General features: G+C 44.5%; 2 protein-coding genes across 4 annotated transcripts in view; one reads left to right on the forward strand and one right to left on the reverse strand.

Moving 5' to 3' along the window:
* SUMO1 (small ubiquitin like modifier 1) overlaps window positions 1-24,238 on the forward strand; it is a 1,087,495-nt gene that overhangs the window by 1,032,379 nt on the left and 30,878 nt on the right. For 2 of the 3 annotated variants that reach the window (XM_050750917.1, XM_050750915.1), the window contains exon 2: window positions 22,462-22,588. In XM_050750917.1, coding sequence (XP_050606874.1) covers window positions 22,577-22,588 — 12 coding nt within the window. In that variant the 5' untranslated portion in view covers window positions 22,462-22,576. Of the gene's footprint in view, window positions 1-22,427; window positions 22,589-24,238 lie in introns of those variants that run through there. The other variant, XM_050750914.1, reaches the window with a different exon arrangement.
* Window positions 20,889-21,563, reverse strand: LOC126932206 (short transmembrane mitochondrial protein 1-like). The gene has a single exon (XM_050750918.1). The coding sequence runs from the start codon at window positions 21,546-21,548 to the stop codon at window positions 21,330-21,332; it is 219 nt and encodes a 72-aa protein (XP_050606875.1). The 5' UTR covers window positions 21,549-21,563; the 3' UTR covers window positions 20,889-21,329.

Below are 24,238 nucleotides of genomic sequence, written 5' to 3' on the forward strand. Positions count from 1 at the left end.
AAAAAAAAAAAAAAGAAAGAAAAAAGAGGCTGGGCGCGGTGTCTCAAGCCTGTAATCCCAGCACTTTGGGAGGCTGAGACGGGCAGATCACGAGGTCAGGAGATCCAGACCATCCTGGCTAACACTGTGAAACCCCGTCTCTACTAAAAAAATGTAAAAAACTAGCCGGGCGTGGTGGTGGGCGCCTGTAGTCCCAGTTACTCAGGAGGCTGAGGCAGGAGAATGGCATGAACTCGAGAGGTGGAGCTTGCAGTGAGCTGAGATCCAGCCACTGCACTCCAGCCTGGGTGACAGAGTGAGACTCCTTCTCAAAAAAAAAAAAAAAAAAAAAAGAAAAAGAAAAAAGAAAGCCATTTCTGAGCCTGATGAAGAAAACTGCAAATCACCTGGAGAGTTTGGACTTTCACCTGCATGTATTTACTGGGAGCAACTTTGGGCTGTCCTCTTCAGAGATAAGGGGAGAATATTATCTACGCAAAGGAAAAAATGTAAACAGGATATTTGGTAAGCAAAAGGCAGACTGTGTCTCTCTTTTCCTTTCATTGGGTCACAAGAAAGACTTACTTAGTTGTGACATTGTGTTTGGATTCTGGTCAATGAGAGAGGATTGAAGTCAGGCCATTTCTAGGCCTTCCTCATGCTTTTTCTTTCTTCCTTTTTTTCTCGTGCTTTCTCTTGACCTCTTGAATGCAAAGAGAATCAGTTCAAGACTCTGTGGACATCCTACAACAGGGATTGGCAAATCATGGCCCATGCATCAAGTTCAGCCTACCATCTGTTTTTTTTGTTTTTTTTTTTTTTGAGACGGAGTCTCGCTCTGTCACCCAGGCTGGAGTGCAGTGGCCGGATCTCAGCTCACTGCAAGCTCCGCCTCCCGGGTTCACACCATTCTCCTGCCTCAGCTGGGACTACAGGCGCCTGCCACCTCGCCCGGCTAAGTTTTTGTATTTTTAGTAGAGACGGGGTTTCACTGTGTTAGCCAGGATGGTCTCGATCTCCTGACCTCGTGATCCGCCCGTCTCGGCCTCCCAAAGTGCTGGGATTACAGGCTTGAGCCACCGCGCCCGGCCTACCATCTGTTTTTGTTTGTTTTTTGTTTGTTTTTTGAGACACAGTCTTGCTCTGTCGCCCAGGCTAGATCCTGTGATCTGAGCCATGTGTGATCTTGGCTCACTGCAATCTCCGCCCCCTGGGTTCAAGCGATTCTCCTGCCTCAGCATCTGGAGTAGCTAGGACTACAGGCACCCATGACCACGTCCGGCTAATATTCTGTTTTTGTAAATATTCTGTTATACTTTATTTGTAAATAAAGTTTTATTGGAACACAGTCATGCTCATTCAATTACATATTGCCTATGGCCGTGTTCATGCTTCAGTAGCAGAATTGAATAGTTGTGACACAAAAGCCTAAAAATTTGCTATCTGTCCCTTTACAAAAAATGTTTGCAGATGCATGTATGAGAAGATGGTGCCAGCACAAGTTGGTAGGAGACCAACTTAATTCCTTAAATCAGAATATTAAAGGATGCTTACTGAACACCCAACTCAGACTATGTGAATGACAAATAAAGCTTTACTTTGTGAAGACATTGAGATTTTTTAGTTATTTGTTAGTAGCTAGTTATCTTCTCATTAAAACACTACTCTCCTTAGTACCTAGACCAGTGTGTCTGGCTCATGGCAGGAACTAAACAATTATTTGTTAAGTGAATAAATGAATAGTAGACATAATACAGCTGGGCGTGGCAGCTCAGGCCTATAATCCCAGCACTTTGGTAGGCTGAGGTGGGTGGATCATGAGGTCAGGAGTTCGAGACCAGCCTGGTCAACATGGTGAAACCCCATCTCTGCATAGGATTCTATTCTAGGGATGTAGCATGATTTATCTGATTCCCATTAATAGACATAATTATCTGATTTCCCATTAATATGCACAAAATTGTATACAGTTTATTAGCTATCACCAATAATGCTAAAAAGAACATCCTTGAATACATGTTTATAAATAAATGTGTATTACTGAATAATAAATTATTAGAAGATAAATTGTCTTGTGTAAAATTTGTATGTATGTATAAAATTTTGACAGATGTTTTCAAGTTGCCCTTTAATACAACTGTATTATTTACACTCCTACCATTCTAGATTGACAGTGCCCATTTTTCAAACCTTGATGATTGTATTAGTTTGTTTTCATGCTGCTGATAAAGACATACCAGAGACTGGGCAATTCACAAAGAAAGACGTTGAATGACTTATAGTTCCACATGGCTAGGGAGGCCTCACGATCATGGTGGAGGGCAAGGAGGAGCAAGGCACATCTTATGTGGATGGCGGCAGGCAAAGAGAACTTGTGCAGGGAAAGTCCTCCTTATAATACCATAAGATCTCATGAGACTTATTCACTATCATGAGAACAGCACAGGCAAGACCCACCCCCATGATTCAATCATCTCCCACCAGGTCCCTCCCATAACACCTGGGAATTATGGGAGCTACAAGATGAGATTTGAGTGGGGACACAAAGCCAAACCATATCAATGACACTGGGCATTATTTATTATTTTAATCTTTGCAAAACAGATATGTAAACATTGTATCTCATTTTAATTTCCAATTCTTAGAGATGCTATTATTAGAGATGCTGACCTTCTTTTCATGGCGATGAGTATTAGAATAAAAAATATAAGAATCAGCTATCTTTTCACATTTGATTACACTTTTTTCTTTTTCTTTTTTTTTTTTTTTTGAGACAGAGTCTCGCTCTGTCACCCAGGCTGGAGTGCCGTGGCCGGATCTCGGCTCACTGCAAGCTCCGCCTCCCGGGTTCACGCCATTCTCCTGCCTCAGCCTCCCGAGTAGCTGGGACTACAGGCGCCCGCCACCTCACCCAGCTAGTTTTTTGTATTTTTTAGTAGAGACGGGGTTTCACCGTGTTAGCCAGGATGGTCTCGATCTCCTGACCTCGTGATCCGCCCGTCTTGGCCTCCCAAAGTGCTGGGATTACAGGCGTGAGCCACCGTGCCCGGCCCACTTTTTTCTTTAATTTTTTTTTTTTCCACCAAGACAGAGTCCTGCTTTGTCACCCAGGCTAGAATGCAGTGGTGTGATCTTGGCTCACTGCAACCTCTACCTCCCAGGCTCAAGAAATCCTGCAACCTCAGCCTCCCAAGCAGCTGGGACCACAGGCCTGTGCCACTATGTCCAGCTAATTTTTGCATTTTTTGTAGAGACAGGGTTTCACTTTGTTGTCCAGGCTGGTCTCGAACTACCAAGCCCAAGCGATCCATCTGCCTCAGCATTCCAAAGTACTGGGATTACAGGTGTGAGCCACTGTGCCCTGATTACACTTTTTAAGAAGAAAGCAAGCCCACGACTCCTTCAGTTTTTGAGCAAGTGAACAAAGGAAGTTTCAGTCTACTCTTAGGAAGTATTACCAATGCTTATACCATAGCAAAAGCTAACATTCATTCCTTTAATATAGTGTTTCTTAAGTGAAAGTTTTTCTTTTTCTTTTTTTTTTTTTTTTTTTTTGAGCCAGAGTTTCGCTTCTGTTGCTCAGGCTGGAGTGCAATGGCGTGATCTTGGCTCACCGCAACCTCCACCTCCCGGGTTCAAGTGATTCTCCTGCCTCAGCTTCCTGAGTAGGTGGGAGTACAGGCACATGCCACCACACCCAGCTAATTTTTGTATTTTTAGTAGAGACAGGGTTTCACCATGTTGGCCAAGATGGTCTCGATCTCCTGACCTTGTTATCTGCCCGCCTCAGCCTCCCAAAGTGCTGGAATTACAGGCGTGAGCCACCGTGCCTGGTCAACAGTTTTTCTTTATCCCAAGGTGTCACCACCAAAAAAAAACTTTATGGGGCCAGCCGCGGTGGCTTACACCTGTAATCCCAGCACTTTGGGAGGCCGAGGTGGGGGGATCACGAGGTCAGGAGATCAAGACCATCCTGGCCAACATGGTGAAACTCCGTCTCTACTAAAAATACAAAAATTAACTGGGCATGGTGGCACGTGCCTGTAATCCCAGCTATTAGGAGGACTGAGGCAGGAGGATCACTTGAACCCAGGAGGCGGAGGTTGCAGTGAGCCAAGATCGTGCCACTGCACTCCAGCTTGGTGACACAGTGAGACTCCGTCTAAAAACCAACCAACCAACCAAACCAACAAACAAACAAACAAAAATCCCTTTATGAAATCAATGATGCTCAAATCACTGTAATAAATATAATATAGAGAGCTTGGAAATTTGGGAATTTCTGGACCCTGCCCACAGAGTTTGAATCAATAGGTCTAGAGTTGGGCCTGAAGTCTGGCTTTTTAAATACAGAAACTAGGCAATTCTGATTCATGGGGTCCAAGAATAAAAAATTTCAGAAGCATTAATTAAAAGGATTCTGAGAAATTGTTTTAAAAACATTATTTTAAACGATCTAAAGTGAACTTTAATTTTTAAGGTTATGGACTTCCACCTTTAGTAAGGGGACTAGGTAGCTAAGACCAGCCCTATTACTGAGGAAAACTGGAAAAGTTGAATAAAATATTTCCTAAAAATTTGCTTGAAGTCATCTAAGAGTTATGAAGGGTAGTGAAGAAGACCAAGATCTTGGAAAGTAGAAGAATCTAGAGGAGTGAGTTCAAGATCTGTTGTCATTTCCCCCCTTTGGCATTTGCCAACTATAGTAGAAGTGGCTGGAAGGCTGAGCAGTGCTTTCAACATTTTGTTAGTTCAGGCATACAAGTTATAAACTAGCTCCATCCCAGCAATGAACAAGTGAAATTTGAAATTAGAAACACACCATTTATGGCCAGGTGCAGTGGCTCCTGCCTGTAATCTCAGCACTTTGGGAGACCGAGGTGGGCAGATCACCTGAGGTCAGGAGTTCGAGACTAGGCTGGCCAACATGGTGAAACCCCGCCTCTACTAAAAATACAAAAAATTAGCTGGGTGGCATGCATCTGTGATCCCAGCTACCTGGGAGGCTGAGGCAGGAGAATCACTTGAACCTGGGAGACGGAGGTTGCAGTGAGCTGAGATTGTGCCACTGCACTCCAGCATGGGCGACAGAGTGAGACTCCATCTCAAAAAAAAAAAAAAAAAAAGCAACAAAACAAAACCACCATTTACCATTAGCATCAACCGCAATGAAATATTTAGGTATAAATCTATAAAATATGTTAAAATCTATATGAAGAAACCTACAAAACTCTGATGAAAAAAATCAATAAATAACTAAATAATGAAGGATTTCTATGTTATGGATAAGAAGGTTCAATGTTGTTTGTTAGATGTCAGTTCTTCCCAACCTGATCTATAAATTCAGTGCAATCCCAATCAAAATCACAGCATGTAATTTTGTGCATATCAACATATCAATTCTAAAGTTCATATGGAAGCTGAGTGCAGTGGCTCACACCTGTAATCCCAACACTTTGGGAGGCTGAGGTGGGTGGATTGCTTCAGCACAGGGATTTGAGACCAGCCTGGGAAACATGAGGAAACCCCGTTGCTACAAATATACCAAAATTAGCTGGTCATGGTGGCACGCGCCTGTCATCCCAGCTACTTGGGAGGTTGATGTGGGAGGATGTCTTGAGCCTAGGAGGCAGAGGTTGCAGTGAACCGTGGTTGCACTGCACTGCAGCCTGGGTGACAGAGCCAGACCCTATCTCAAAAAAATAAGCAACGGCCGGGTGTGGTTGCTCACACCTGTAATCCCAGCACTTTGGGAGGCCGAGGCAGGCGAATCACTTGAGGCCAGGAGTTCGAGACCAGCCTGGCCAACATGGTAAAACTACTTCTGGCCGGGCGCGGTGGCTCAAGCCTGTAATCCCAGCACTTTGGGAGGCCGAGACAGGCGGATCACGAGGTCACAAGATCAAGACCATCCTGGCTAACACGGTGAAACCCCGTCTCTACTAAAAAATACAAAAAACTAGCTGGGTGAGGTGGCGGGCGCCTGTAGTCCCAGCTACTCGGGAGGCTGAGGCAGGAGAATGGCGTAGACCCGGGAGGCGGAGCTTGCAGTGAGCTGAGATGCGGCCACTGCACTCCAGCCTGGGCGACAGAGCGAGACTCCGTCTCAAAAAAAAAAAAAAAAAAAAAAAAAAAAAAACTCTATTTCTACTAAAATTACAAAAGTTAGCCAGGCATGGTGGGGGGGCACCTGTAATCCCAGCTGCTCAGGAGGCTGAGGCAGGAGAACTGCTTGAACCCAGGAGGCAGAGGTTGCGGTGAGCCAACATTGTGCCACTGCACTCCAGCCTGGGCAACAGAGTGAGACTCTGTCTCAAAAAAAAAAAAAAAAAAAACAAACCCATAGAATGTCGAACACCAAGAGTGAACTTTAATGTAAACTATTAATTTGGGGTGCTAATGATGCATCAACATGCGTTTATCAATTATAATAATTTATATCATTCTGTTGTGGGACATTGATAGTGTGCGATGCATGGGGGATGTGGGCACTGTACTTCCTGCTAAATTTTGTTGTGAACCTAAAACTGCTCTAAAACCAAAGTCTATTTAGAAGGAAAAACAGTTGAGTATATCAAGTGTAGAAGCCCTAGCAAACACCCCAAGATTTGGAATGGAACATCTAAGGGTAGACTCTTGAGACTAAGGATAAAACAGAACTGGCATGAATTGCAGCCCAACTTTGAGAATTCTGGCAGGTAGAAAATCTCAGTCCCTAAAATTGGACTAAGGTGACTCTGGGTTCCTAGTGCCCTAGGACAAAACTCCTCTCTGAAGGAAGAAAATATTAATACAGATTATTTCAGCAATGTTTCAAATACAGTGCCTAGCACATAATCAAAGATAATGAGGAGATAATGTGAATGAGAATCAAAAGAAGCAAGTGCTTCCAGGGGCTCTAGAATGATCAGAAACAGGATCTAAAATAACTGTGTTAATTATTGTTAAGGTATATAGAGAATGTCAACTGAGAATTTGAAATTATTAACAAAGACATAGCAAATTTGAAAAAGACCAATAGAAATTGTAGGACTGAAAAACTATAATACAGATTAAGAATTATATGGGCCGGGCATGGTGGCTCACGCCTGTAATCCCAGCACTTTGGGAGGCCGAGGCCGGTGGATCACGAGGTCAGGAGTTCAAGACCAGCCCAGCCAACATGGTGAAACCCCGCCTCTACTAAAAATACAAAAACATTAGCCAGGTGTGGTGGCGCGCGCCTGTAGTCCCAGCTACTCAGGGAGGCTGAGGCAGAGAATTGCTTGAACCTGGGAGGCGGAGGTTGCAGTAAGTCGAGATGGCGCCACTACACTCCAGCCTGGGCAACAGAGTGAGACCACGTCTCAAAAAAAAAAAAAAAAAAAAAAAAAAAAAAAAGAATTATATGAATGGGGCACATCTGAAATGAGAACTAGTGAAATGTAAGGTAAGTCAGAAAACATTTCAGACTGAAACATAGTTTTAGAAGCTTTTCTAACCAGTCATAGAAAAATCCTTGTGTTTAATGTTCTGGGTTAAAAATGCTGTATGTGGAATTTATATGTCTCTTTCAATTAATGAATTAATTTTTGTTGAGGTAAAATTCATATAACCTACTATTGGCCATTTTAAAGTATACAATTCAGTGACACACAGTGCATTTACAATATCAGGCAACAACCACCTCTTTCTTTTCTTTTTTTTTTTTTTTTTTTTTTTTGAGACAGAGTCTTACTCTGTCACCAGGGCTGGAGTGCAGTGGCATGATCTCTACTCACTGCAACCTCCGCCCCCCTAGTTCAAGCGATTCTCCTGCCTCAGCTTACCGAATAGCTGGGACTACAGGCGCTTGCCACCATGCCCAGCTAATTTTTGTATTTTTAGTAGAGACAGGGTTTCACCATGTTGGCCAGGATGGTCTCTATATTTTGACCTCGTGATCCGCCCGCCTCGGCCTCCCAAAGTGCTGGGATCACAGGCATGAGCAATCGCGCCCGGCTTACCTCTCTCTAGTTTAAAATTTTTTCGTCACTCCAGAAAAATTCTCTATACCCAATAAATAACCACTCCCTATCCTCCCCTCCTCACATTCCTTGGGCACCACTGATCTGCTTTCTGTTTCTGTGGACTTGTCTATTGGGAATATTTCATAGAAGAGGAATCATATATGACCTCTTGTGCCCAGCTTCTTTTTTTTTTTTTTTTTGAGACGGAGTCTTGCTCTGTCGCCCAGGCTGGAGTGCAGTGGCACGATCTCGGCTCACTGCAAGCTCCGCCTCCCGGGTTCACGCCATTCTCCTGCCTCAGCCTCCTGAGTAGCTGGGACTACAGGCGCCCACCACCTCGCCCGGCTAATTTTTGGTATTTTTAGTAGAGACGGGGTTTCACCGTGTTAGCCAGGATGGTCTTGATTTCCTGACCTCGTGATCTGCCTGTCTCGGCCTCCCAAAGTGCTAGGATTACAGGCGTGAGCCACCGCGCCCTGCCGATGACCTCTTGTGCCCAGCTTCTTTCACTTGGCATAATGTTTACAAGTCTCATCCAAGTTGTAGCACTTCATTTGTTTATCCATTCATTTGTTGATGGACATTTGAATTGTTTCTACCTTTTCACTATTATGAATAATGTTGCTATAAACATTTGTATACAAGTTTCCTTGCAAAGATATGTTTTTGTTACTTTTGGATATATAACTAGCAGGGAAACTTCTGTGTCATATGTTAATTCTATATTTAACTTCTTTGGGAACTGCCAAATTGCTTTCCATAGCCACTGCCCCGTTTTCCATTCCCATTAGCTATGTATGAGGGTTCAAATTTCTCCATATCTTCACCAATACATATTATTTTCTATTTTTTAAATTATATTCACTTTAGTGCATGTGAAGTGGTATTACATTGTGGTTTTGATTTGCCCTCTTTATTTTTAATTAATTAATTGATTGATTTGCGAGGTGGGGTCTTGCTATGTTGCCCACACTGGTCTCGAACTCCTGGGCTCACGGGATCCTCCTGCCTCAGCCTCCTGAGTGGCTGGCATTACAGGTGCACACCACTGTGCCCACTCATTGATTTGCTTTTTTTTTTTTTTCCCCGAGATAGAGTCTTGCTCTGTCGCCCAGGCTGGAGTGCAGTAGCTCACTGCAACCTCCAGCTCCTGGGTCTTGAATTCCTGGCCTCTGGTGATCTGCCCGCCGTGGCCTCTCAAAGTGCTGGGATTACAGGTGTAAGCCACCACGCCCTGCTTGATTTGTTCTTTTAGTTTATCAAAACAAGTCTTCTCTTAGAAAACATCACAACTTGCACTTTTTTTTGTATAAATGTAGGGTAAGTGGGAAATCATTGTCTACAAATAGGGTGCAGTAGGAACTCTTGTGATTTTATTAAGAGTGTGTAGGCTGGGCGTGGTGGCTTACGCCTGTAATCTCAGCACTTTGGGAGGCTGAGGCAGGGGGATCACAAGGTCGGGAGTTTGAGACCAGCCTGGCCAATATGGTGAAACTGTCTCCACTAAAAATACAAAAGTTAGCACAGCTTGGTGGCAGGCGCCTATAGTCCCAGCTACTTGGGAGGCTGAGGCAGGAGAATTGCTTGAATCCTGGAGGCGGAGGTTGCAGTGAGCCAAGATCATGACACTGCAATTCAGCCTGGGCAACAGAGGGAGACTTCATTTCAAAAAAACAAAATGAAACAAAACAAACCCCGTGTATTAGTCAGGATAGGCCAGAATATGAAGCAATAATGGCTCTTGCTCAGATTGCATGTCTATTGTGTGTTGGCAAAGGTGGGGGGCTCTACTCATCACAGTCACTCAGACTCTCAGGCTAATGGCGCAGCCACTGTCTCCAAAGGTGCTGAACTTTGTACCAGAGGAAAACAGGATATTGAATGGTTTTACACTGTCAATTACATGTTCTGTTATATGTTCTCCTATAAATGACATTTGTCACTTCCAGTCTTAACTCACTGGTCAATACTAGTCACAAGACCTTACCCAAGCAGCAGGAAGTGTAATTTTTTTTTTTTTTTTTGAGATGGAGTCTTGCTCTGTCACCCAGGTTGGAGTGCAATGGCGCCATCTCGGCTCACTGCTACCTCTGCATTCTGGGTTCAAGCGATTCTCCCGTCTTAGCCTCCCAAATAGCTGAGATTACAGGTGCATGCCACCATGCCTGGCTAATTTTTGTATTTTTAGTAGAGACAGGGTTTCACCATGTTGGCTAGCCTGGTCTCAAACTCCTAACCTCAGGTGATCCTTCTGTCTTGGCCTCCAAAGTGCCGGGATTACAGGTGTGAACCACTGCATCCAGCCAGGAAGTGTAATCCCATTACAAGCCTTGAAGATTGAAAGTCCAAAAAAATTTGGTGAGAAGCATTCATAAACACCACCGTCTGCCTTTGTGGTCATAAACTTGGTTCACTTGATGCCTTTCTCCAGACATCAAGTTCAAGAGCCAGATTTTTGGCTAATGCACAATAGTCTATACAGTGGGGCAGCTGTGGGACAGTTGCTTTAGTACGCCCAAAGTATGGATCTCTTTTGTTCTAGAGACCTATGAACTAAAGAGGCAAGATGTCTGTCCCACAAATTCAGTAAGCAACAGTGGAACAGGGACAGAGCATCTACAATTCAGTTCCCATTTGGAAGGGGAAGAATGGGAGGCATGCAGCAGTAATTGGTCAAAGAAGCCTTAATCCTTGTTGTGGGGAATGTGGCCTTGTTTAGGCCTTAATTCTGGTCCTTGGGAGGGGATCTTTTGCCCATCATTCTCAAGGCTTCTTATTGTTGCCCACTAGGAGGTTCTCCTTTTCTGTTATTTTCCTTGGTCTTATCTGAAGTGGACACTGTACATCATGACTTTTTCGGGGTTTGTTCAGGTTTGACAGCCTACTTTTTGCTCATCAGACATTGGAGGCTTAAGGTATTTTTTTGACTCTGTATTTGTGACTCTTTCCATTCAGAATTATGGTTTCTTTTGAAGCAATACAACTCTTTTAAGAAACTAGGTCTCTTGGGAAGTGCTGCTTCTTGCAGTGGGAGACTAGCTTATTTTGGGCCTATTTTCCTGTTAAGACCAATTAGAAAAAGTAGACCAAAAAAAAAAAAAAAAAAAGAGAGAGAGAGAGAAACATACTTGTTTTAAGGCATCTGAGACTTACCAAGGCAATGAGGATTTTGGGGGAAAAATCACAGAGAGAAGAGAAGCTCAGAGAAGGAAATCCTACTTTGGTGCTACTTTTCCCCTTGTGGAATTTACTAACCCAAAGGTTATGGCTGAGATGAGAAACTGGGCAAAAAGCAGTGGGCAAGAGTAGCTAAGCAGGGCTATTGGGTTGAGGAAACAAAATCTAGTGTTCAGCTGAAGAATACACATTTTTTTTCCTCAAGTACACATGGATCACTTACCAAAACTGACCGTATGCTAGGCCTTACAATAAGTCATGACAAATTTCAGATCATATAAAGTGTGTTCTTTGACCACAGTGAAATTAAGCTAGACATTAATAACAAAGAGATATTAGAAAATTCCTACTTTTTTTTTATTATACTTTAAGTTCTAGGGTACATGTGCATAACGTGCAGGTTTGTTACATATGTATACTTGTGCCATGTTGGTGTGCTGCACCCATCAACTCGTCAGCACCCATCAACTCATCATTTACATCAGGTATAACTCCCAATGCAATCCCTCCCCCCAATTCCTACATATTTTTAAATTTAGGGATAAACTTCCAAATAATCTGTGAGTCACAGCTGGATATGGTGGCACATGCCTATAATCCCAGCTACTCTGGAGATTGAGGCAGGAAGATCCTGTGAGCCCAGCAGTTCAAAAACAGCTTGGGCAACATAGCAAGACCCCATCTTTAAAAAAATTCTTTAGAAAAGAAGAAACATCAGGGAACATTAAAAACATACTTCAAATTAAATAATAATGAAAATACTAGGTATGGAGCGGTGGCTCATGCCTATAATCCTAGGACTTTGGGAGGCTGAGGCAGGCTGACTAATCAAGCTCACAAGTGTGAGACCAGCCCGGGCAACATGGTAAGACCCTATCGCTAAAAAAATACAAAAAATACAAAAAATTAGCCGGGTGTGGTGGCACACAACTGTAGTTCCAGCTACTTGGAGGCTGAGGTGGGAGGATTACCTGAGCCCAGGAGGCAGAGGTGGCAGTGAGCTAAGATTGCACCACTGCACTCCAGCCTACGCCACAGAGCAAGACTCCGTCTTAAAAAAAAATTATATGCTTTACTTTATACTTGATATATGTTTGAAGATAACAATACAAACATTATTATTACCAAACCAGTTTAAGATTTATACTTGTTGTTCCTAGAATATATTTGATTAGGGTTGTACAATCGAATGACTGTCTTTGAAATAATTTCTCTAACTGAGGGGTCTAACATAATCAACTAGAGGAATTATACTGAAATTTGAGCCCAGGAGATTTCATTCATACTTAGGGCCAAACCGTTTTTATTTCAGAAGGAAAAATCAGATATATGACTGTTGCTATGGTCCAGCTTTGTAGAGCAAGTTTTATGAGATCTAGCGACTTAGGTCAAATACTTTGTTTAGGTATACCTCTATTAATGTTTTTCCTTGATTCCTCTTTCATTTGAATGGGCCATTTTCCTTTTGATTTCCAGAAAAATTTACTCTGATGTTACTAAATATTTTAACAAATTTTATTCACAAATTTGATAAAAATAAATACAACTTATAACTTTTGAAATCAGAAACAAAAAAGTATGCCAGGTCCAAAAATCACCAATCAAATGAACATCTAAGTTATATTTTGGCTCTAAAAATCAAGTGGAAAAAAAATCACAGTAGGAAGTTTAATCTTTTTTTCTGTATCTTATCTCCTTTAACCCAATTAAAAATTTTTTTTTTCTATATCTTCTGACTCCTCTGCTTTCCCAAGTAAGAAAATAGAGTGTGGGGGATTGTGATTGCAGGCTGTTTCTGTTTCTAATTTTATGTACAATTCTATTCATAGAAGACAATGTTAATTGCACTGTAGTTTTTTTTCTTTTTGCGTTTTTGCTTTTTTTTTTTGAGATGGAGTCTCACTTTTTTGCCCAGGCTGGAGTGCAGTCCTGCCATGTTGGCTCACTGCAACCCCCGCCTCCTGGTTTCACGCCATTCTCCTGCCTCAGCCTCCCCAGTAGCTGGGACTACAGGCGCCCGCCACCACGCCCGGCTAATTTTTTTGTATTTTTAGTAGAGACGGGGTTTCACCATGTTAGCCAGGATGGTCTTGATCTCCTGACTTCGTGATCCGCCCACCTCGGCCTCCCAAAGTGCTGGGATTACAGGCGTGAGCCACCACGCCCGGCCTGTTGCACTGTAGTTTTATTGAGAAGTCCTGGCTGGGCACGGTGGCTCAAGCCTGAAATCCCAGCACTTTTGGAGGCTGAGGTGGGCAGATCACCTGAGGTCAGGAGTTTGAGAGCAGCCTGGCCAACATGGTGAAACCCCGTCTCAACTAAAAATACAAAAATTAGCCAGGTGTGGTGGTGCATGCCTGTATCCCAGCTCCTCGGGAGGCTGAGGCAGGAGAATCACTTGAACCGGGAGGTGGAGATTGCCCTGAAGCGAGTTCACACCACTGCACTCCAGCCTGTACACAGCCTGTACTCCGTCTGCACAACAGACGGAGACTCCATCTCAAAAAAAAAAAAAAAAAAAAAGAAAAGAAAAAGGAAAGAGGTCGGGCGCGGCGGCTCACTCCTGTAATCCCAACACCTTGGGAGGCTGCGGCAGGCGGATCACCTGAGGCCGGGAGTTGGAGACCAGCCTGACCAACATTGAGAAACCCTGTCTCTACTAAAAATACAAAATTAGCCAGGCATGGTAATTCAAGTAATGTTTACTTTTAATTTCTCCAAGAATCTTTTTTGAGAAATGTCATTAGTTTGGTCCAAGTTCTTCATGTTTCTCTGTCTCTCCTCCTACTTTCAGACCACCATTATAATTATTATTATCATTATTTGTTTTTTCAGAGACAGGGTCTTGCTTTGTTGCCCAGGCAGCGGCGTGATCACAGCTCACCGCAGCCTTAACCTCCTAAGCGCAAGTGATCCTCTCATCTCAATCTTCTGAGTAGCTGGGACTAAGGGTGTGTGCCATCACACCTGGATAATTTTTGTATTTTTTGTAGGGACAAGGTCTCACCATGTTTCCCAGGCTAGTCTTGAACTCCTGGCCTCAAGCAATCCTCCCACCTTGGCCTTCCAAAGTGCTGGGATTACAGGTGTGCACCCCATGCCCAGCCCCAGACCTCCATTTCTTTCTTTAATTTACAAATTTGTCTTCCTTTGCTATTATCCACCAAATTCATTCACTGGTTCACTAGCTTCCCTACATTCCCAAGCCTTACTGCCATCTAGGGTGACTTCAATTTTTATATGATAACCCATCTGTATTAGTCTGTTTTCATTCTGCTATAAAGAACTGCCTGAGACTGGGTAATTTATAAAGGAAAGAGGTCTAATTGTCTCACGGTTCTGCATGGCTGGGGAGACCTCAGGAAACTTATAGTCATGGCGGAAGATAAAGGGGAAGCAAGTCACCTTCTTCACAAGGTGGCAGGAAGGAGAAATGCTAAGCCAAGCGGGAAGAGCCCCTTAAAAAAACCAACAGATATCGCAAGAACTCACTCGTTATCACAAGAACAACATGAGGAAACTGCTCCTATGATCCAATTACCCTCCACCTGGTCTCTCCCTTGACAAATGGCAATTATGGGGATTATAATTCAAGATGGGATTTGGGTGGGGGCCCAAAGCCTAACCATATCACCATCCAACACGCTAACCTAATCTTATATTCCTCCATCTCTTATTACACAAGACACTTTAGCCACTCATTTCCAAGGCCACACCTTGACCCTTGTCATTACCAAAAATTTCTTCACCTCTAAAACCTTAAATCCAAGTCACTCTCTTATTGCCATAACACGCCTGAGGAACATAATAACTCCTAGAAGTAACTGTGTTTTATTATAGTAGTGATTCTCAAGGTGAGGAGCGAGATAGAAAGGAGTAAACTCCCAAGGGTACAGCATTAATCTGCATCCCAAAGGTTTGCTTGATTTGAAAACCTCCACTGGCAATTTTTTTTTTTTCTTTAAGAGAAGGAGGGCTGGGCGCGGTGGCTCAAGCCTGTAATCCCAGCACTTTGGGAGGCCGAGGTGGGCGGATCACAAGGTCAGGAGATCGAGACCACAGTGAAACCCCGTCTCTACTAAAAATACAAAAAATTAGCCGGGCGCGGTGGCGGGCGCCTGTAGTCCCAGCTACTCAGGAGGCTGAGGCAGGAGAATGGCGGGAACCCGGGAGGCGGAGCTTGCAGTGAGCCGAGATCGCGCCACTGTACTCCAGCCTGGGCAACAGCGTGAGACTCCGTCTCAAAAAAAAAAAAAAGAAAAAAAAAAAAAAAAAAAAGAGAAGGAGGCTTGCTTTGTTACCTAGGCTGGAGTGCAGTGGAATAATCATGACCCACTGCAACCTTGAACTCCTGGGCTAAAATGATCCTCCCGGTTCAGCCTCCTGAGTAGCTAGGACTACAGGTATGTGCCACTACACCTGGCTAGTTTTTAAATTTTATTGTAGAGATGGGGTCTTGCTTCATTGTCCAGGCTAGTCTCAAACTCCTGGCCTCAAGTGATCTTCCACCTTGGCCTCTCAAAGCTCTGGGATTACAGGTGTGTGCCCTGCACCTGGTTCACAAGTGATTTTGATAGGCCTCCTATAGGTAGCATTTCTCCTGCCCTCTGTACCTATTGTAAATCACTGAAGGAACTGGAGTCAAAATCTCTTGGGTTTAAATCTTGATTCCCTCCCTGACTTGAGTAAGTTATCCATTTTTGCATCTGTTTTCTCATCTATGAGGATAGAATTATTTCTTGCTTTATAAGATTATGTGAGATAATAAATGTACAGTATTTAAATACTGTACACTCAATACATGTTAACAATTATCATCATCATCCTCATCATCAACATTTATATGCCAATGGCTTCCACATTTCTTATCTTCAGCTCAGATTTCTCTCAGTGCTCAAAATGGTAACCAATTGCTTCTTTGAAATCTCCCTTTGGAAGACTTTGGATACTGTACATTATATTTAAACCTTATTTTTTTTCAACTGGGTGCAGTGGTTAATGCCTGTAATCCCAGCACTTTGGGAGGCCAAGGCAGGCGGATCAATTGAGGTCGAGTTTGAGACCAGCCTGGGCAACATAGTGAAACCCCATGTAAATGTAAAAATTAGCTGGGCCTGGTAGTGCGTGCCTGTAATCCCAGCTACTCAGGAGGCTGAGGCAGGAGAATCACTTGAACCTGGGAGGTGGAGGTTGCAGTAAGTCAAGATCACACTACTGCCTTCCATTCTGGACAACAGAGTGAGACTCCATCTCAAAAAAAAAAAAAAAAAAAGAGTCCTTCTAAGAGGGAGACAAAGCTGGCACAGTGGCTCACACCTGTAATCCCAGCACTTTGGGAGGCCGAGGTGGGTGGATCATGAGGTCAGGAGATCGAGACCATCCTGGCCAACATGGTGAAACCCCATCTCTACTAAAATACAAAAAAAAAAAAAAAAAAGAGCGAGACAAAAGGGTCAAAGGGTCAGAGTTGGAGAAGAAAATGTGCCAGGCTGGGCACCATGATGAGAGTCTGTCTCTACAAGAAACTTTAAAAAATTAACCCGGTGCAGTGGTGTGCACCTTCTAGCTACTTGAGAGGTTGAGGTAGGAGAATCACTTGAGTCCAAGAAGTAGAGGCTGCAATGAGCTGTGTTTGCACCATTGCACTCCAGCCTGGGTGACAGAGCAAGGCTCTGTCTCAAAAAAAGAAAATAGGACCATGGAATCAGAGGAGAGAGAGAAAGAGGAAAAAAAGAGAAAGAGGGAGAAGGGGGAAAGGGAGAGAGAAAGAAAGAAGGAAGGGGACAAAGGAAGAGTGAGATATTTGAAGATGCTGAGCTGCTGTTCTTGGATGGAGAAAGGGGACACAAACCAAAGGATGCAACCAGTCTCTAAAAGCTGTAAGAGACAAGGAAACATTCTTCCCTAGTCTTCAGAAGGAACACAACCCAACAGACAACTTGATTTTAGGACTTCTGACTTCCAGAACTGTAAGATTTGTGTTGCTGTAAACTATGAAGTATGTGGTAGTCTGTTTTAGCAGCAATAGGAAACTGAAACATTTTGTTAAATTTCTTTAACAAATTTAACAAAATTTGCTTAAGTTCATTTTTAAAAATATTCTGTGTGAAGAAATACAGCCAGCCATTTCTGCTCCATACAATGGCTATCTTAAGGAAAAGCACAGCTAAGATAGTTTCCATTGTGAGCTGATTTAGCCACTTTATTATTTTTATTTTATTTTTTTTGAGATGGAGTTTCGCTCTTGTTTCCCAAGCTGGAGTGCAATGGTGTGATCTCGGCTCACTGCAACCTCCGCCTCCCGGGTTCAAATGATTCTCCTGCCTCAGCCTCCGGAATGGCTGGGATTACAGGTGCCCGCCACCACGCCTGGCTAATTTTTTTTTGTATTTTTAGTAGAAACAGGGTTTCACCACGTTAGCCAGGCTAGTCTTGAACTCCTGACCTCAGGTGATCCACCCGTCTAGGCTTCCCAAACTGCTGGGATTACAGGCATGAGCCACCGTGCTTGGTGCCACTTTATTTTTTATTAAAAATTTTTAAATTTTAATAAAAATTAAAAGCCAGGCACGGTAACTCATGCCTGTAATCCCAGCACTTTGGGAGGCCGAAGCAGGTGGATCATGAGGTCAGGAGATGGAGACCATCCTGGCTAACACGGCGAAACCCCATGTCTACCAAAAATACAAAAAATTAGCCAGGCGTGGTGGTGGGTGCCTGTAGTCCCAGCTACTCAGGAAGCTGAGGCAGGACAGTGGGGTGAACCTGGGAGGCGGAGGTTGCAGTGAGTCATCGTGCCACTGCACTCCAGCCTGGGCGACAGAGCGAGACTCAATCTCAAAAAAAAAAAAAAAAAAAAAAAAAGACTAACCAAGTGCTGTAGTTAGAAGAGTGGAAAAAGTAAAACAAGGAGTCTAATCTGTAACTGACTATGAACAATCAATTGAGATAACTCACTACCTTCAGAGAAGTCTAATTAAAAAAAAATGAAACACTGGGCCGGGTACAGTGGCTCACGCATGTAATCTTAGCACTTTGGGAGGGCAAGGTGGGTGGATCTCTTGAGGCCAGGAATTTGAGACCAGCTTGGCCAATATGGCAAAACTCTGTTGCTACTAAAAATACAAAAATTACCTGGGTGTGGTGGCATGCGCCTGTAGTCTCAGCTTCTTGGAAGTCTGAAGCAGGAGAATCGCTTGAACCTGGGAGGCAGATGTTGCAGTGAGTCAAGATCTTGCCACTGTACTCCAGCTTGGGCAAGAATTGCTTGAACCTGGGAGGCGGAGGTTGCAGTGAGCCCAGATCGTGCCATTGCACTCCAGCCTGGGCGACAAAAGCGAAACTCTATTTCAAAAGAAAAGAAAAAACGCTTAAGAATTACTGCTCAGTCTGGGCGAGGTAGCTCACGCCTGTAATTCCAGCACTCTGGGAGGCTGAGGCCGGCAGATCTTGAGACCATCTTGGCCAACATGGTGAAACCCCATCTCTACTAAAAATACAAAAAATTAGCTGGGTGCGGTGGCACGCGCCTGTAGTCCCAGGTATTCGGGAGGCTAAGGCAGGAGAATTGCTTGAACTTAGGAGGCAGAGGTTGCAGTGAGCCGAGATAGTGCCACTGCACTCCAGCCTGGTGACAGAGTGAGACTCTGTCTCCAAAAAAAAAAAAAAAAAAAAAAAAAAAGGAACTACTGCTCTAGCTTATTTCAGCTTACTCTCTGACATTCAATTTAGATGTTATTTATTTATTTATTTTGGAAGCTTTTCCTGACCAGCTGGCTTGGATGTAGGCTCCCTTAATAATCCTCTTCAGCTAGTACTAGCAGCTCTTTTCAAGGCCATTGTATTTTTTTAAAAATATAATGGTTTTACTGAGATAATTAGCATATACTGCTCACCTCTTTAAAATATATAATTTTTAGTGTATTCATATAGCTGTGCAACCATCACCAATCAATTTTAGAGCATTTTCATCACTTCCAAAAGGAACTCTGTACTCATCAGCAGTCACTCTCTATTTTCTCCCTAATCCTTCAGCCCTAGTAGTAGGCTGGAGCAGTAGCTCACTAATGTTGCTGTGAACATTAGTGTACATGCTTTTGTTATATGTTTTATTTTTATTTTTAGAAACAGAGTATATTAGTCTGTTCTCACATTGCTGTAAAGAGCTGCCTTAGACTGGGTAATTCATGAAGAGAAGAGTTTTAATTGACTCATAGGTCTGCAGGCCTAACAGGAAGCATGACTGGAAGGCCTCAGGAAACTTAACAATCATGGACCAAGGCAAAGGGGAAGCTAGCACCTTCTTCACATGACAGCAGGAGAAAAAGAGAGTGAAGGGGAAAGTACTACCCACTTTTAAGCAACCAGATCTCGTGAGAACTCACTCACTATATCAAGAACAGCAAGGGGAAAATCTGCCCCCATTATTCAATCGCCTCCCACCAAGTCCTTCCCCCAACATTGGAAATTACAACTGGACAGGAGATTTGGGTGGGGACACACAGCCAAACCATATCACAGGGTCTCACTGTGTTGCCCAGGCTAGAATGCTATAATAGCTCACTGTAATCTTGAACTCTTGGCCTCAGGGCATCCTCCTGCCTTGGCCTCCCAAAGTGCTGGGATTACAGGCATGTGCCACTGAGTCTGGAATGGATATATGTTTTCAATTCTCTTGGGTATATACCTAGGAGCGAAATGTCTGGGTCTTATGGTGACTTTATGTTTTACAATTTTGGGAACTGACCGCCAGTTTTTCAAAACATTTTTGTTTTTTGAGACAGGGTCTTGCTATGTTGCCCAGCCTATAGTGCATTGACTTTTCACAGGCTTGATCATAGCATAGCCCACTGAAGCTTCCACCACCTGGCCTCAAGGGATCCTTGTGCCTCAGCCTCCCAAGTAGCTAGGACTGTAGGCCAGTGCTACTATGCCTAGCCTAAAGCATTTTACATTCCTACTAGCAGGGTATAAGGGTTCTAATTTCTCCATAGCCTTGTCAACACTTGTTATTTTCTGTCTTTTTGAACATAGCCCTTCTAGTGGGTATAAAGTGGTATCTCCTTGTTTTTTTTTTTTTTTTTTTTTTTTTTGAGACGGAGTCTCACTCTGTCACCCAGTCTCAAGCTGGAGTGCAATGGCGTGATCTCAGCTCACTGCAGCTTCCTCTGCCTCCCAGGTTCAAGCGATTCTCCTGCCTCAGTCTCCCGAGTAACTGGGATTACAGGCCTGCGCCACCATGCCTGGCTAGCTTTTGCATTTTTAGTAGAGATGGGGTTTCACCATGTTGGCCAGCCTGGTCTCCAACTCCTGACCTCAAGTGATCTGCCTGTCTTGGCCTCCCAAAGTACTGGGATTACAGGTATGAACCACTGCACCCAATCATTTTGTTTGTTTGTTTGTTTTATTTTTTTGAGACAAGGTCTCACTCTGTTGCCCAGGCTGGAGTGGAGTGGGATGATCTTGGCACACTGCAACATGTTGCCCAAGCTGGTCTTGAACTCCTGGGCTCAGGAGATCTGCCCACCTGGGCCTCCCAAAGTGCTGGGATTATAGATGTGAGCCGTGGTTCCCGGCCTCCTTGTGTTCTTTTTTTTTTTTTTTTTTTTTTTTTTGAGATGGTGACCAAAAAAACAACAACAAAAAAACAAAAAAACAAAACAGTCATTCTTTTGCATGTGAACGTCTAGTTGTGCTAGTACCAATTGTTGAAAAGACTGTTCTTTCACCATTGATTTGTCTTGGTGTTTTTGTTGATGTAAATGTGAGGGTTATTGATTTATTTCAGGATTCTCAATTCTATTTGTTTATATTCTTATCCTCCATGAGTATGCCCGTAGGGCCACTGTTTGTGCCAGTAGGGCCATCGTGCTTTACAGAAGAAATTTAAGAAAAATCATTTTTTTCATTAAAAGTCATGTTTACTAATCTAGCACCATAATTCCAGTCTTAGAACCTCCCATGCAATTGGAAAAGGAATATGTGAAGAGGTGAGAGTTGGAGATGTAGGGTAGTTCTCAAATTGAGGCCCCATTTTGCTTGCTCTAAAGCCAAAAACACAGGTTCTAGCAAAGAAGAGGAGCCCAGTGGCTGGAGATGAAAACAAAAGCTTTTGGTTCAGATGGTAAAGGAGGCCCTCAAGGGCAGTAGAATCAGTGTATCTGGAAGGCAGTGCTGGAGGCATTCTCATGAAGTAGGGGGTTTCTTCTTGGCATCCAAGTCCTTTTTAATTTCTTCAAGTTTTTTAGCCAGGTTTGGTATGTCATAGTTCTGAGCCAGATACATTCCAACCACGTTGCCCAATGTAAATCCAAGCAGGAACTGGAACATGATGTTGGTGGGAGGGCCAGGAGGGCGCAAAGGGCTGCTGCAGCTCGGCAGGCCGGTCGGAGCCTGCTTCTCCATGCGCGGGGCGCGGAACCGCACCCCCTCCTCCTTTTTTTTTTGAGTAGGAGTTTCGCTCTGGTCACCCAAGCTGGAGTGCAATGGCGTGGATCTCGTCTCACTGCAATCTCCGCCTCCCAGGTTCAAGCGATTCTCCAGCCTTAGCCTCCCTAGTAGCTGTGATTATAGGTGTCGGCCAACACGCCCGTCTAATTTTTGTATTTTTAGTAGAGACGTGGTTTCACCGTGTTGGCCAGGCTGGTCTCGAACTCCCGATCTCTGGTGATCCTCCCGCCTCGGCCTCCCAAACTGTTGGGATTACAGGCGTGAGCCACAGCGCCCTGCCAAGGAGAATCATTCTTTAACCTTAACGCAAAGCAACCAATTCAAGGGTTGGAATTACCCACCCCCTATTTAGAACTTTCAGCAGCGGTCTTCAGCATCAGTAGCCATCAAGATTGTGTTGGGTCGTTGATTTCTTGTTGTTTTAAATCACGGTCATGTGTTTGGCAAGAGTGCTGGTCAACGGAAAATGTTAGTTCTAGAGCTGGCATTCAAATAAACATATTTGGGGGTGGGAGGTTGATGAGCAAGGCTGGGAGGAGACAAAAGAAGTATCCCGGCTCAGTCGTCAGAGACGCGCAAGGTGTAATGGAGAGAGGAATCTAGGCTGTGAGTGGCTCCAAACACTGAGACATGGAGCCAGGACTTCTGCTCCTGGGGGATGGCCCTAGTACTGATGCGCTGGACCTAGTCCTTGAAAGATCTGACAAAACTGCCGTTCACCCGCGCGACCACCGGCAAAGCAGCTCCACAGCCCGCCCCTCCTCTTGGCCGCTCCCCCACCCATTTTCCCGCCTTGTCTTTCCTCTCTTCTCTCTCTCCCTCCTCCCTGCGCGTAGCGGAAGTGACGCGAGGCGTAGCGGAAGTTACTGCAGCCGCGGTGTTGTGCTGTGGGGAAGGGAGACGGATTTGTAAATCCCGGAGCGAGGTTTTGCCTACCCGAGGCCGCTGCTGTGCGGAGACCCCCGGGTGAAGCCACCGTCATCATGTCTGACCAGGTACCGGGCTGGGAGCCATCCAACGGCGGTGGCCAGGGCCTTCCCTGCAGGTCTGCCTGCCGCTAGGCTGGGGTCGGGGATGGAGGCGCGGGGGAGGGGAGCGCGGAATGGGGGAGGGGGCGGCCGGTGGGGAGTGGGCAGGCGAGGGAGGGGAGCCGACTAGGGCCGGAGGTGCCAGGGCCTGCTGCGGAGCTCCCGGAGCCGCCCGCCCCTCTCCGGGCTCGCTCATCACCCCCTGTACCCCAAAGCCTCTGGTCGCGGCCTCCCTCATGTCGTCCCACTTCTTTCTCCCGGGTCGACCAGGTGCAGAGCCCCGCTTCCACCTCCCTGAGAGGGTCCCTGGAGAACCCGTCCATCTCCCTCCAGAGGACTGATCGCTGAAGCAGGGCCCTAGGCCTCAGTTATGTAACGGGAGAGAATCCCTGACTGGGAGGCTCCGTGGCCCTGAGAAGCGGCTGGACTCTCCACTTTGTGCTTCTTCGTCGGGAGGGCGTGGGGCGGCGAGGGAGGGAGACGTCCGATGTTGTTGGGAATCCTGCCTCCGTTCGGATTGGAGCTGGGGCAAGGATGCCGCTGCTCTTCTCTGAGTCTTTTTCCGTGTGGGGGTGCAGAGCTGTCGCCTCTTTACTGTACTTTCCCGTTTCTTACTCGGGATTGGTTCATCCTAGCTCTCCAGTTGTAATAGAGCATTTAGAATAACCAAGAAAGAAAATAGAACTAAACTGCTACAGCAACAAAAAGCATCTCACCTGGGCATTAACCTGAAGCAGGCTCATATTTTTGAGGAAAAGCATAGGAAAACTTTGTGCATGTAGAGTAGTTGCAGAAAGTTGCCTGGTAAGGCAAAGTGCTCCAGCTCACTGTTAGTATCAATAATTTACTTGGGATTTGCACTTAATCAGGAGTGATAGATTTTCCCTAAGCTTTTCTTCCTCATCCTGTTCTAATTAACCACCTTTATGGCTAGTTTTTAATTCATAAAGTTTTTGTCTGGTCTTTTGTTGCTCAGACGACTTTGACTTTTTTTTTTTTTTTTTTTTTTTTTTTGAGACGGAGTCTCGCTCTGTCGCCAGGCTGGAGTGCAGTGGTGCGATCTCCACTCACTGCACCCTCTGCCTCCTGGGTTCAAGTAATTTTCGGGCCTCAGCCTCCCGAGTAGCTGGGACTACGGGCACGCACCACCACACCCAGCTACTTTTTGTATTTTTAGTAGAGACAGCATTTCATCATATTGGCCAGGCTGGTCTCAATCGCCCTACCTTGTGATCCGCCCGCCTCGGCCTCCCAAAGTGTTGGGATTACAGACATGAGCTACCGAGCTCGGCCGACTTTGACTTTTTCCATTATTTTTGGACTTTTACTCGTTTAGTGGTATTCAGAAAACTATTTTTCATTCAACTCCACGATGTACTTGAACTTTTAAATTTAACACACCTATTCCCTTGGCTTTTAACCCAGTTTTGTACCATTTGGTGAGAGCAAGTGAGGTTTTTGCAGATTTGTACTATTGTACAAAATGTACACTTAACATTTTAAAGCTCTACCATAATCTAGATTGATTTTGGATGGATCTACTTACTAATAATCTAGATTAATTCCCAAATTGGCATTTTAAGTGTTTCCCTAGGTAGTTTTTTACTTGGTTACTAG

The sequence above is a fragment of the Macaca thibetana genome, chromosome 12 (genome assembly GCF_024542745.1).
Source record: "Macaca thibetana thibetana isolate TM-01 chromosome 12, ASM2454274v1, whole genome shotgun sequence".
In the NCBI taxonomy this organism is placed as follows: Eukaryota; Metazoa; Chordata; class Mammalia; order Primates; family Cercopithecidae; genus Macaca; species Macaca thibetana.